Consider the following 12,859-nt stretch of genomic DNA (forward strand, 5'->3'; position numbering starts at 1 on the left):
CCCCCCGCCGCCGCCGCCGCCGCCGCTTTCTTCGCCGGAGACTGAGGCGCCGGCGCTGGCAGAGGCGGATGTGGGTTTGTGAATCTGATCCATGCTCAAACATATATCAGTCGATGCCTGCGATGCACAGAACATATGGCTTTTCATTTTTTTTTAAATGGGTTTTACAGTGAGGAACAAAAAAAAATGAAAAACTTTGTGAAATCTGATCAATGGCAATGACTTTTAGTCTAAGCTTGTATATACATATATATACGCACCCTCGTACACGTACATGTATACGTATACATATACGCATCACACACACATATATGTGTGTAAAAATAGAGAGAGAATTGAGTGTAACGCTCGTTTGAATGAGCTCTTTGTCCATATATACAACAGTTGTTGAGATGTCATTGTAATTATTTATGTACATTTTCATCTCTCTCTCACACACACACATATATATATATATATATATATATATAAATATTGCATGTAATTGTTAATTTTTTTTTATGGGTTTAATTAATTGCATGCTCTCTGATGAAGATGTTGGGCGTGGAGGTTGCCACCTTCACGAGGGTTTGTTGTTTATTTATATGGTCGGACCACACAGACACCAACGGTCAAAACATGTAAATTCGGTTAGAGCTGGACAGAGCTCGTGCCGTATTTTATTTACTTATTTTGCTCTCTGTTTTGTTATTTATCTGCATAATTACACGAGCAATATTTACAATAATTTAATTAAAAAAAACTAATACTTATCCTAAATTAATCCAAAGACGTGAATAAACATCTTAACCATCAATTTCTCTACTCTATCCACAATTACCACCACGACCACATCTACCTACACGCAGATACATACATACATACATACATACATACATACATACATACATACATACATACATACATACATACATACATACATACATACATACATACATACATACATACATACATACATACATACATACATACATACATACATGTGTGTGTGTGTAATAAACACGCGAATACAACAAACGTTGAATCCTTCACGCGCAATAAAAATATAACCAATCAATGAAAAATTTGAAAACCTCTTATTCAAATCTACGGCCCAATAAAAAGCCCATTTTGAAAAAAAAATCAAAGCCCAATTAATACAAACGTGAACTTGAAGCTAGCTACCGAACAAAAACGCCAAAAAAACAAGGGAAAATTAAAAAAAAAACGCAGAAACAAAAAGCCATGAGGGAGAGAGAGTACCAAAAATAACAAACAAAAGAAGCAGAGCTCTTGAGGAGGAGACTATATACATATATATATATATATAGGAAGTAAACTGTAATATGGTCTGGTATCCTCTTTCATGGCCTGCCATGTCCTGTAGTGTTGTGTCCTGCCTTAAAGACCTTTTCCTTCGTCTTCGTTCAAGATTCGGTTGCGGAAATCGTTAACCATGAGAGGCAGACCGTCTCGAAGAGAGATCTTCGGCTCCCAATTCAGCAGCTCCTTTGCTTTTCCGATATCAGGTTTCCTCTTGTGAGGATCATCCGCTGTGTTGGGTTTGAATTCTATCGTTGCGCTCGGATCTATCACTTCCTTCACAACCTGCAATTCCAAAACCCACATCTTCTTTAGTCCTTAGGAAATTATGCAGAGATGGGTTTTTACAAAAGCTTTCAACTTTTGTCTGAGTGTTAAGTTAGTTCAAGCTCTCTGCCTCGTCGACGGGTGGAAAGAACCCGTGAAGGAATGCTAAAAACTGTGTTGCAAATACCGCGGAAAGAAGAAGGAAAACAAAAAAAGTTGCAAACTTTGTCACAATTTGCATTCTATACCACCAATGGATATGAGCAGGCATTGTCATATGAAGGGTTAATGTCTTTAACCCACTACCAAATTGGTATTTAAGGTATATTGGAACTTGTAAGTTTCATCTGTCTGAATTCACTGATGGGTTTGGAGTTCTGTTTAGGGTTAGAGCTCTTTTAGTAACATTTATGTCTGGACATTTTTTTCTCTTCCTTTGCGGGAAAATAACAAGAAGCAGGCGAAGAGTGAATCAAACCTCTGCAAGCTCGAGCATTGTGAACTCTCCAGGGTTACCGAGATTGAAAGGTCCAATGTGCTCGCCTTCCATTAGCGCCACAAGTCCCTCCACCTATATCATATTCCAAAGGGGGTTTAGGAATGAGATCTAACCACATCAAAGCAACCAAAAACAGTAATATAAATTGATGAGAGAGCAACTTTCAGAGCTAATTCTACCAAGTCAGAAACATATTGGAAGCTTCTTGTTTGCTTGCCGTCACCATAAACAGTCATTGGTTGTTTTCGGATGGCCTGCAGAGAGGAAGAGTATACATAGTTCCATTAAAACTGTTCATTTATGAAGCTTCATAGGCAAAAAGGATTGTTTGATCATGATAAACAACCTGAGCAACAAAGTTACTAACAACACGCCCATCATCGAGGCACATCCTTGGTCCATATGTGTTGAAGATGCGAGCAATTCTGACCTGAAAACCCGAATTTGTTAAGAGGGACCTCTCACATTATCATTAGTGGATGCAACTATATTGTTTGCCAACACTCTTTAACATTTTCCACTCGACAAGAAGAAGAAAGCCTGGAAAGAGGGTTTCACATTATCATCGGTGGATGCAACTATATTGTCTGCCGACATCCTAACATTCCCCACTCGACAAGAAGAAGAAAGCCCGGAAAGCTAACTCCACTATCAAATCTTAATAAGCTATAGCTACTCAATATTGGCATTTAACGGGGTATCAACTCGAATAACAGATAACAAATGCTGTGTAAAATCTGAGAATTTGTCTCAAGCAAGAATCTTGGGAACCGAGAGAGCAATGGCATAAGAGTATTTTACCTCAACGTCTGCACCTCGGTGATAATCCATTGTTAGAGTTTCAGCAGTGCGCTTTCCTTCATCGTAGCAACTCCTCTCGCCTACAGAAGATCTCAGCAATTTAGATAACAATGTCTCGTGAAATCAGGAACACAAATGGCTCTTGCTTCCTCAAACTCACCAATGGGATTCACATTTCCCCAATAAGTTTCCTTCTGGGGATGCTCAAGTGGATCGCCATAAACTTCACTCGTGCTGGTGAGCAGAAATCTGGCACCTACTCTCTTTGCAAGACCCAACATATTAAGAGTGCCCATCACATTTGTCTTGTAAATCCATTATTAAGGATCCCAAAAAGTACTCAGATCTCCACGAAGAGCCCATCATCCAAGTGCAAGCATTTCATCAGGAAATTGGACAATCAAATGTATGAGATTCAAACAAAATCTTGAGGACAACCCATTACTAAGCTAGATTCGGTAATGGTCCATGAGTTTCAAACCCGAATCAGAAACGGAAATGTAGCACAAACGATGCAGGCAATGTAATTGATCGAAAAAAAGGATATAATAGTCTTCACTGGATTGTATTTGTAATGAACAGGAGAGGCTGGGCAAGCTAAGTGGTAGATCTGATCCACCTCCAGAAGGATGGGCTCGACGACATCGTGACGGATAAGCTCGAACCTAGGGTTCGAGAACAAATGAACCAAATTCTCCTTCCTTCCCGTGAAGAAGTTATCAATCACGATCACTTCATCACCTCTCGCGATAAGCTTGTCAACGAGATGGCTCCCGACGAAGCCAGCTCCACCGGTGACCACGATCCTCAGCCTCCGCCGTCCGATTCCGACAGGAACCCGACCCGTCTTACCTCCACCGGGCATGAAACCCGTTCTGTAAGGAGAGGAGTCGACAACGACGTTGGAGATGGATCTGGGGATGAGGGAGTTCGACTCGGCGGTGCCTAAACGGGAGAGAGAAGGTTGGAGGATGAAGAAGGTGGATCCGATCAAGATCCCGACGAGGATGAAGAGAAGGCGCTGTTCGCGGAAGATGTAGTTGATGGATCTGGGAAGAGATCTGGGATGTTTGAGCGCTTTGGGAGAGTAAGGACTGGATTGGCTCGTCGGACTTCGTCTTCGTTCAAGATTCGGTTGCGGAAATCGTTAACCATGAGAGGCAGACCGTCTCGAAGAGAGATCTTCGGCTCCCAATTCAGCAGCTCCTTTGCTTTTCCGATATCAGGTTTCCTCTTGTGAGGATCATCCGCTGTGTTGGGTTTGAATTCTATCGTTGCGCTCGGATCTATCACTTCCTTCACAACCTGCAATTCCAAAATTGTGAAGCTGCTTCATCTTCTCCGTCGGAGAACTTCGCCTGAAAACGGGTGACTCAGTCGCGCCGGAGAAGACAGGATCCGTACAGATCACAGCTCAATACGAAGAAGAAGAAATATGCGTTCGTCTTCGACAAAAACAAAAGAAGAAGAAAAGCTGCTTAAAGGTCGTTAGGCGGTGAAGCCTTAATGCCGCAAAATGCATCCTTCCTTCTCTGTTTTTTTTTTAAAAAAAAAAATTCGATCATGGTCGGGTTGGGTGAGAATTTCGATTTTCGGTTTAGATTTGGTTTGGTTAATATTCGGATTTTGCTTTTTCGTTTTTGTGTTTTGTTACGGACTTATTTGGGTTATCCGAGTAAAAACTGCAATAATTTTATTTCTGATAATAATATTTATTTATCGAAGATATTTTTTATTTCTTTATTCGGTTAAATTTTTCGATTATAAACAAAAATCATAACCATTATTTAGTTTGAATCTGATTATATGTTATTTGGTTTAGATGGATTCCTGTATTTAGTTATCAACCAAATTGATTTATATTGATTTGAGTTTTATATTACATTCATTGTTTTATATTACATTCATTTTGAAAAAATTCAATTATTTTTATATTGGTTTTGAATTCGATTTTTACAAAAATTATAACCATTTTGGTTTTGTATCGAATTCAAATAGATATAATTTGGTATGGATCGGTTCGGTTATGTATAAACCGAACCAAATGTTCACCCCCCTATTTTTTTTTATCCCTATCCTTTTTCTTTTTTTTTTTATATCTTCACTTCGTCTTGTCGGAGATATCGTCTCCTCCCCTCAAGTTTATCATCCCATCACCAAATTCTTCTGAAACGACGAACAATTTTGGTGGATTCTCAGTTCAGATTCATCCATTAGAGTTGCGATGAGTGGTGAGAATGGCGGCAGCAGCAGCGGCATCATGTGGTTCTTCAGGGACAAAGGCTTCGACGATCAGAGCATCCAAAAAATGGTGAAGAAATGCAAGCAATTGCAGAATTCCCCCACCGACTTAGCCTCTGAGAACTGGTCCTACTTGAAAAGCATCGGCATTCACGAGCGAAAACTCCCTCATATCGTCTCTCGTTGCCCTAAAATCCTCACTTTCCGCCTCCATGAAAGGGTTCAGTGCCTCTCCACTCTCGGCTCGAACCCTCGCGACGTTGCTTCTGCAATCACCAAGTTCCCTAATGTCCTCTCCCATGGCGTCGAGGAGAGACTCTGCCCGCTTCTTGCCTTCTTCCAAGCCTTGGGAGTGCCCGAGAAGCAGCTCGGGAAGATGCTACTTTTGAACCCTAGACTCATCAGTTACAGCATCGACACCAAGCTTTCAGACATCGTGAGCTTTCTCTCGAGCCTTGGTCTTTCCAGAGATGGTGGGATGGTCGGGAAGGTTCTGATGAAGAACCCCTTTTTCATGGGTTATAGTGTTGAGAAAAGGCTGAGACCCACCATTGATTTCTTGCGTTCTGTGGTCGGTCTGAGGGAGGAAGGTATCCAGACAGTGGTGATGAACTTCCCAGAAGTCGTTTGCAGAGATTCTGACAAGATTCTCAGACCAAACTTCGAATATCTCAAGAGATGTGGATTTGGGGATGCAGACATTGTAACAATGGTGACTGGTTATCCTCCGATTCTGATCAAAAGCATCAAGAATTCGTTAGAGCCAAGGATCAGATTCCTGGTGGAGAAGATGGGGAGAGGGATGGAAGAAGTGGTTGATTATCCTGAATACTTCAGGCATGGATTGAAGAAGAGGGTGGAATCACGGTATAAGTTGCTCAAACAGAAGAACATTACTTGCAGCCTAAGCGAGATGCTGGACTGTAACACGAACAAGTTTCGTCAAAGGTTTGGCTTTTCGGAAGGAGTTGCTTAGTAAAATCCTTTCTAGCTTTGTTATATGATTTTTGCCTCTGCAAGGATTTTCTTCGGCAGCTCTGTGTGTGTAATCTTCATTAAGTTGGTTTAGAGAAAAAAAAAAAGGCATTGGTGATGAATGACATTAGTAAATCTCTCCATCTCCTTGGAATCTCCTTCCTGTTATTGATTCTCTTGTCAAATTCATTCGCCGGGGAGGTTCTTTCAGCTGTGGGGTTTGCCAAAGTTGCAAACTTTTGCCATCCATATACCAGAAAATGGGAATGGGAATGCTTCTTTCCTAATTAAAGCTTCAGTTGTATGCTTTGAAAATGTCAATAACGCTGCTGTTAGATGCTTTGTTGATTCTTCTCGCACAATGAAAAGGTGTTTGATCATATGGCTTCAGGTAGGTAGTAGTGTCATTGTGTTAAGAGACCCGAAGAGTGTAGGGTTGTAAGGTTTAGGGTTTAAGAGTGTAGGGTTGTAAGGTTTAGGGTTTAGAACTATCTCATACAGCCCGAGATCATGCTTTCTTTTACGCGATAGAGGAGGATAGATACTGGTAGTATTTGACACCGTCTATAAAGGAAGATTTGTGGGTACAGCTTATGCTGCTCTCTTTTTTTCCCGGGCTGGACCCTATTTTTGTTTTCATCGTTTAAACTAGGGATGGACGTTTCAATATTCGATACTTATTCGGTTATAAAAAAATTTGTGCAGTTCGGTCATTAAATAGGTGTTTCCATACACGGCTAGCTTCAGGTTACCCTCCCTGTCTCTATTACCATTGAGCCAAGATGGGGCTGATACAGGATGGTGCAAAGAGAGAGACTTGCTCTGGTGTGTATATATATACATATGTATGTATATGTCCCATACTAGAGAGACAGAAACAGTCAGAGATCTTCATCCTCAAACCCCCTCGCCTGCCTCTTATTAGGCCCGGATTCTTGTCTTTGACATACCCATCCATGATTTTATTCAAAGAATAAATCCAAGAGTACTAATATAGGGCGTAAAAAAGTTTTCCAAAAAAATTTACAAATAATATACAATCTTTTTTAAGTATAAAGGGAGAGACTTGTAATCTTTCATGATTTTTGAACCTTGTCATCAACATCATCATCATCCATACCTTTCAAAACCTCAACTTCTGCAATTTCGGAGCCATTTCAGGACCCAAGCTTGTGGCCAGTGCTTCTATGGCTCTTGAGATCAACTCTTTCTTTTGCCTCCCACCCGAATCGCTCCTCGATCCGCTTGGGTTTTCCGTCTCGTCTACCGACACAGATAACTTCCTCAACCACTCCTCGAGAAACCCGGCTCTCTGCGGGGGGAAACGGACAGAGAAGGTTTCAAAGAGTTCATCCAGTGAGCCTTTCAATACAACAAATGCCAAATTGCTGAATTTACCTTTACAAGGAAATCTATCAGAGCTTGGGAATGACAGCTTGGAAGCAGACTCAGGAGATGCAACATGGTTGATGTTAACTTTTTTTAACAAAGGATCAGCAACATTATTATAATGTAATCATTCATCAGTGACTAACCCAAAAGATTTAGCCCATTATTAAATCTTACTTTTCTATTCATAGAGAGAGTCTTACCTGTTTCTCAAGGGCTGTCTTGTACTTGAGATTTTCCAATCTTGAATCTTTGTCTGAACTCAACGACTCAAGAGCATGCTCTACACCTTTGACAACATCTACGAAGGACCATCCATAATCTACAATAATCACATTACAGTTAACACAACTCCCAAAAAAAACCCTTTAACACCATGAAAATCAAGGATGGCCTCTGTAGAAAAAATGTTGACAGAGCATCATAATCTTGACTGGGATTTCAAGAAGTGCCCGCATTTCAGTACCAACAATTATATGAGATGAGAACAGGGTTGGTCATGAAGAGAACCCGAAAATTAGCTTCAGGTAATTGGGTCGAGGAGTATTACCAGCAGATACACTGGATATAGTACAATTACCTTTTTGCCCCTAGATTTTAAATAGATAACACACAAACCTAGGGTTCTGAACAGAATTCTCTTTAACTTTTGGGTTCGGGTAATTCAAAAATCTCTGGTATCTGATCTGAGCTAGTCCTTAGTATATGGTACATATTTTGAAAAACAAAATCGAAATTTCGTATTTGGACCTCATATTCGGGTACCCAAAACCAAAACAAGTGTGTGTGCGGAGAGAATCAAACTCACCAAGTGGGGCAGCCGGAACGGCAAGTGCAGCAGCAGCTTGTATTCTTATCTTAAAGTTCGATGCATCACGGAGCAGAAGTAGCAAAATACTAAACACAGTGGGAGACCTTCAAAAAAGAAAAGAAAAAAAAAAGAAAGAAAAAAAGCCTTCAGAAACTTCAATGACCTCTTAGACAAGAAACTTCTTTGAGTATATACAGAGCCAAAAAGAAGGAACATTTACCAATCCATTTCTTGAAGTTCTATCGTCTTATTGGAGAATAGATTGCTTAAAGCATGGCAGACATTCCACTGAACCTGTAAAAAGATCCAACACAACAGTATAAATACACTAGAAAAGGTTGTAGTAAACAAAACACTTTCTGGTTTTAGTTGTAGTTATTTCAGAGGTATACCTTAACATTCCCAGTTGTTACACAAGAAAGAAACGCTTGCACAGTTCTCTCCAGCCAACTCGAATCCCTTGCGCATGCATTTGATGCTTCTGGGTCCACCGATTTTACACGCGCAAATTTAACATATCTCGACAGACTCCCGAGGGCCCGAACTGCATTTGCTTTCACCTGAGAACACGAAAACGATGAAGAGTGTGAATGTGTACACGTAACTGAGGCACTAGAACTGCTACAAAGTTACCATGAAGAAGAAGATCAACAAACAATCACACTACTTTCTGTGAGCCTATGGAACATTTGTGCATCTGACTAGGGGAAGGCACAAGTCGGGTACCCAAGATTTTTGGATTACCCGAATTTGAACCGGAAGTCTCGGGTCTCATGAGATATTACCCGACCTTGGATCCATTTTGATCGGGAACCCAAGATAAATTTTGGGTACCACATATCTGAACCTGAGTTTCATAACGATTTTTCAAAATATATATCATATATTACGGATTAATACCAATAATTGGATAAAAAGAATCACTAAATAAGAGTAATCAGTTTATCCGAGATTAACAAGGTGCCAATGTTGATACATTACCTTGTCCCCGTCTTCTGTAAGGCGCAAAGCACATTCTATTAGCATGTCAAGGTATTGTATACTTTTATTTGACCCTATTAACAGGAAAAAAAAAATAGATTTAGTAGTTACATTTGAAAGCCAAGATTACAAGGTTAACGTCAATACCTTGAAAGGATTCATCACTGACACAGTAACGAAGAGAATCACATATATTTGCCAATGCCCAGGATGATGTTATACGAACCTGAATTGAGAAAAAGAGTACACAATAGTTAGAAAATCGAAATTAAAGTGCCATTATTCGAGACGAGAAGCAACTGAAAGTAGTCAGTAAGGGATATACCGAGATCAAGGGATCACGAGTGTTTGCTTCAACAGCTAAGATAAAGTTTTCATGGAACTCTGCACTGAATGATTAAGATTTCATTAACTTTTTTGCCAAGATTCTTTATAGGACTGGTTAGGGCATGCAATACATGATTCAGTCACCTTCCGGAAGCTTCCTGGAAACATGAAATTACGCCAATTGCTCGACAAGCTGCTGATCTCACTGAAGGTGCCTTGTCATGCAAAGCAGCGGTTATCTACGAAGATTAAAAGAGGTTATTTCACATATTATGAAATTAAAACTCAGATACTGAAACCAGAATCATGATACGATTCCCAATACTTACGATAGATGAAGTGATGAAGTCTTTTTCATGTGTTTTGAGAGAGACAAAAACTGAGGAAGTGATCCCAGCAAAGCAAGTAACTGAAGCTCCTCTCACCTTCCAAGTATAAGAAGAACACCAACATCGCCTTAATCCCAAGTTTAATCACATATATCATGCATATAATAACTAGACGATTGCTTCCTAGAATTGATTGTATGTTAAATTATGGTGAAAGCAATACCAATTATAAGAAAAGCTGTAAACATAATATAACCAGGAATTTCAACTAAGTCATGGGGGGGTCATTTAACATGTTTGTTCCCAAAATAGATATTGTTACGTATAATAATTTCCATCACAGTATAGTTAAACACCAACAGAGTATTGGTGTAAAAATCAATTTTTCAAGCACGCAAAGAATATGCAGGATCAAATATGAGAATCAAGTAAAGATGAAAACTTGCCAAGAGTCTTAACTAACCATTGCAGAATCATGGTGAAGCACCAGAGGTATATGCTTCGAAATTGCCTCAGACCAGTGGTCAGATCCTGCCTGAAAATTTGACTCTTGAGCATATTCAGGATTCACGAATCCATAAGATGGTGCTGATGAGACTTTTTTTGACCTTATGCAGTCAGATGTAAATGGTGTATCCGATAGTCTATCCTCCAAGAGATCCTCTGTGCCCTTAAATCCAGATATTGCTCGAAGACATTCGTCCAATACCTGCATCCATTCCTGTGTAAGTTATTACCGTTTACTTAGACCAAAAGACATTATGAAACTGCATTGTCAGTTTCTTTCTAAAGTTAGACTAATCAGAAGCATATCTGAACTAACTACCCATCAGCAATCAAAGCCTATGGCAAACACAGCACAACTGATGAAAATGTGAAGATAAATGTCAATGTAAAATAGAATAGAGCTCTTGGACAATCGTGCCTTAATAGCCATTGCAATGACTTTATCTCCAATTTGTCTAACAGAATCCCTAACAGGAGCCTTCTGAGCTGGAGAAACTTCCATAATAGCAGAGTCCAACAGTTTATACACAAGGGCCGAGACACATTCCCAGCATGCTGAAACTAAGGTTGGGTAATTGTGTGCGATAGCTCGGAGGACCTGAAAGACACCGTTTATTTGGATGAGAGCATGGAATATGCAAGACAGTAGCTCTCAACAAATAAAAAGCCCTCCAAATAATTGTATTCAATCATCAGTCCGGCATAGCCTAAAGTTTCTAAATTTAAAAAAAATATGGTCAAGAACAGTCTTTTGTAACCAGATTCCAAGTCACACTGTCACAGTAAAATATTATCTAGTATAACACAGAAAAATGCTCTGTTTTGTTTTTCAATCCCAGTCTGAGACAACTCCAAATATCACTTTGGGTTTACCCTGAGGCCTGTATCCTTTTATTTGCGAAAAAACTCCCGAGACGGAAAAATTATCATACCTGAAGCGCCTCAACACAAGTTGGTGTATTAGAAAATTGCTTGGCAAACTGAAATAAAGTGAACAGAACTCCAGACTTCCCTTCGACCTCGACCAATCCTGAATAGAGTTTAGGAAAGAATGGTATGTCAAATATAATAAGAAGATAGACAGGACAAATTATGATTATAACAGCCTTTAAAATGCAATATCGGGTACTTGAAACTTTAACAAAGAAGGCCAACCTGCTGATATCTCATCCAAAAGCATATCACGTACTTTCGTTTGAGGAGGGGAGGTGGAGAAAGCAGCTGTCAGGCAGCTTATTGCAGAAACCTAGAAAAATTCAGATCATATTTCAGGCTGGACATTCACGGAATCTAATCTCCTCCGGTTCCATGAAACAGAACTGAGGCAACAGGCAGACAGACAAAGCAACTTAACGAAAGGGAAGCACTAACCAGCAGACCAGTTTGATCATTTTTTAAAGGAAAACCTTCTTTAATCCTTGCATGCAGAGATATTATAACTTTTAGCAACAAGTCTCCCGGCATTCTTGAGTAACTGGCAATAATGATTAACATTAAAAGGATATAAATATCTCATAAGAGGGTCCAAACACATCAAGAGTATTGAAGATATTTAATCATTGATAACACCATAGAATCCAAATCAAGACCATTAACACTAAGAAAAGGAATGACTTTATAAAGCAACCACACAAATTATAGACGAAATATACGTACGGTGTGTTTGATATCAAAAGCAAAAGAATCTTGAACAAGGATGTCAGCAATCTACCATGATTATCACAATGGATCAAATGTAGAATACCTACAACCATAAAGAGCGTATAAAACCGCAAGTCAGAATGATAGCAAAATATCATGAGAACTACATGGGGGAAACAATAACTAATATCAAAACCAAGTGGCAAAAGGAAGAGACATGTATACTAAGCACCTGTATGGAGTTGCATTAGTATTAAACCAAGAGAATTTGAGAGGGGCATAAAAGATCCATATTTCATTGATTCCTTGTACTCTGCCACTTGAAGGAAAATAGATGAAGGGCCATCCATCATTGCGGCAATAGCTGAGGCAGATGCTATCCTTACCTAGACACAACACAAAAGCCATTACCAGGATTCATCAGTCATGAAGTTGAGCAAAAGAAGCACATAGTCCCCACATATATTTGCCTAACTACAGAAATATAAATAGCAAATCATAGATGGACAAGAACAGTCACCTTCAAATGAGGATCAAAAAGTAAGCATGTCATCAGAGTAGCTTCAAACTTTCTGCCACCGTTGTTTTAAACAAGTTAAGGACGGGAGAATTATCACGACAAATTGACAGAAATTGCTACAGTTCAATTTACCACCTTGGCTTGAGTACATCACTGGTCGGCAAAAGAGACATCCATTGGGTGGTAAATGACTTTGGATCAGCACGACAAAGATTCTAAACAAGAGGGCAAACAGTCAAATAAGAATTATGTCACTAAAAGTCAGCAGG

At 39.6% G+C, this 12,859-nt stretch overlaps 4 protein-coding genes across 9 annotated transcripts in view; 1 reads left to right on the forward strand and 3 right to left on the reverse strand.

The window, feature by feature from the left end:
- The window catches only part of LOC104806592 (protein SODIUM POTASSIUM ROOT DEFECTIVE 2-like), a 2,066-nt gene extending 1,791 nt beyond the window's left edge, over positions 1-275 (reverse strand). The window contains exon 1 of one of the 2 annotated variants that reach the window (XM_010531568.2): positions 5-275. In XM_010531568.2, coding sequence (XP_010529870.1) covers positions 5-147 — 143 coding nt within the window. In that variant the 5' untranslated portion in view covers positions 148-275. The remainder of the gene's footprint in view (positions 1-4) is intronic. The other variant, XM_010531569.2, reaches the window with a different exon arrangement.
- A 780-nt stretch (positions 276-1,055) lies between these two features.
- Positions 1,056-4,116, reverse strand: LOC104807015 (UDP-glucuronic acid decarboxylase 1). Its single transcript, XM_010532125.1, has 8 exons — positions 4,082-4,116; positions 3,417-3,987; positions 3,030-3,177; positions 2,870-2,949; positions 2,415-2,498; positions 2,248-2,322; positions 2,048-2,140; positions 1,056-1,587 (listed from the first exon to the last, which is right to left on the reverse strand). The coding sequence occupies exons 1-8, from the start codon at positions 4,114-4,116 to the stop codon at positions 1,381-1,383; spliced, it is 1,293 nt and encodes a 430-aa protein (XP_010530427.1). The 3' UTR covers positions 1,056-1,380.
- An 857-nt stretch (positions 4,117-4,973) lies between these two features.
- Positions 4,974-6,295, forward strand: LOC104806593 (transcription termination factor MTERF6, chloroplastic/mitochondrial-like). The gene has a single exon (XM_010531570.2). The coding sequence runs from the start codon at positions 5,094-5,096 to the stop codon at positions 6,084-6,086; it is 993 nt and encodes a 330-aa protein (XP_010529872.1). The 5' UTR covers positions 4,974-5,093; the 3' UTR covers positions 6,087-6,295.
- A 730-nt stretch (positions 6,296-7,025) lies between these two features.
- LOC104806594 (HEAT repeat-containing protein 6) overlaps positions 7,026-12,859 on the reverse strand; it is a 7,838-nt gene continuing 2,004 nt past the window's right edge. For all 5 annotated transcript variants that reach the window (XM_010531571.1, XM_010531573.1, XM_010531572.2 and 2 more), the window contains 20 exons: positions 12,726-12,805; positions 12,591-12,642; positions 12,303-12,456; positions 12,086-12,173; positions 11,801-11,903; positions 11,585-11,675; positions 11,362-11,459; positions 10,848-11,027; positions 10,386-10,631; positions 9,923-10,018; positions 9,738-9,832; positions 9,592-9,655; positions 9,414-9,492; positions 9,267-9,340; positions 8,678-8,845; positions 8,506-8,579; positions 8,283-8,389; positions 7,678-7,796; positions 7,484-7,561; positions 7,026-7,397 (listed from right to left, as the gene is read on the reverse strand). In XM_010531571.1, coding sequence (XP_010529873.1) covers positions 7,209-7,397; positions 7,484-7,561; positions 7,678-7,796; positions 8,283-8,389; positions 8,506-8,579; positions 8,678-8,845; positions 9,267-9,340; positions 9,414-9,492; positions 9,592-9,655; positions 9,738-9,832; positions 9,923-10,018; positions 10,386-10,631; positions 10,848-11,027; positions 11,362-11,459; positions 11,585-11,675; positions 11,801-11,903; positions 12,086-12,173; positions 12,303-12,456; positions 12,591-12,642; positions 12,726-12,805 — 2,235 coding nt within the window. In that variant the 3' untranslated portion in view covers positions 7,026-7,208. The remainder of the gene's footprint in view (positions 7,398-7,483; positions 7,562-7,677; positions 7,797-8,282; positions 8,390-8,505; positions 8,580-8,677; positions 8,846-9,266; positions 9,341-9,413; positions 9,493-9,591; positions 9,656-9,737; positions 9,833-9,922; positions 10,019-10,385; positions 10,632-10,847; positions 11,028-11,361; positions 11,460-11,584; positions 11,676-11,800; positions 11,904-12,085; positions 12,174-12,302; positions 12,457-12,590; positions 12,643-12,725; positions 12,806-12,859) is intronic.

Source organism: Tarenaya hassleriana, unplaced genomic scaffold (assembly GCF_000463585.1).
Source record: "Tarenaya hassleriana unplaced genomic scaffold, ASM46358v1 Cleome12, whole genome shotgun sequence".
NCBI classification, from domain to species: Eukaryota; Viridiplantae; Streptophyta; class Magnoliopsida; order Brassicales; family Cleomaceae; genus Tarenaya; species Tarenaya hassleriana.

Coding starts and splice junctions, on each gene's coding strand:
- LOC104807015 (XM_010532125.1), bottom strand. CDS start 4,116: ATGATCCTCACAAGAGGAAACCTGATATCGGAAAA. Junction 2,950..3,029: donor GGGAAATGTGAATCCCATTG/GTGAGTTTGAGG, acceptor GATCTTCTGTAG/GCGAGAGGAGTTGCTACGAT. Junction 1,588..2,047: donor CAATGCTCGAGCTTGCAGAG/GTTTGATTCACT, acceptor TTGGAATTGCAG/GTTGTGAAGGAAGTGATAGA.
- LOC104806593 (XM_010531570.2), top strand. CDS start 5,094: ATGAGTGGTGAGAATGGCGGCAGCAGCAGCGGCATCATGTGGTTCTTC.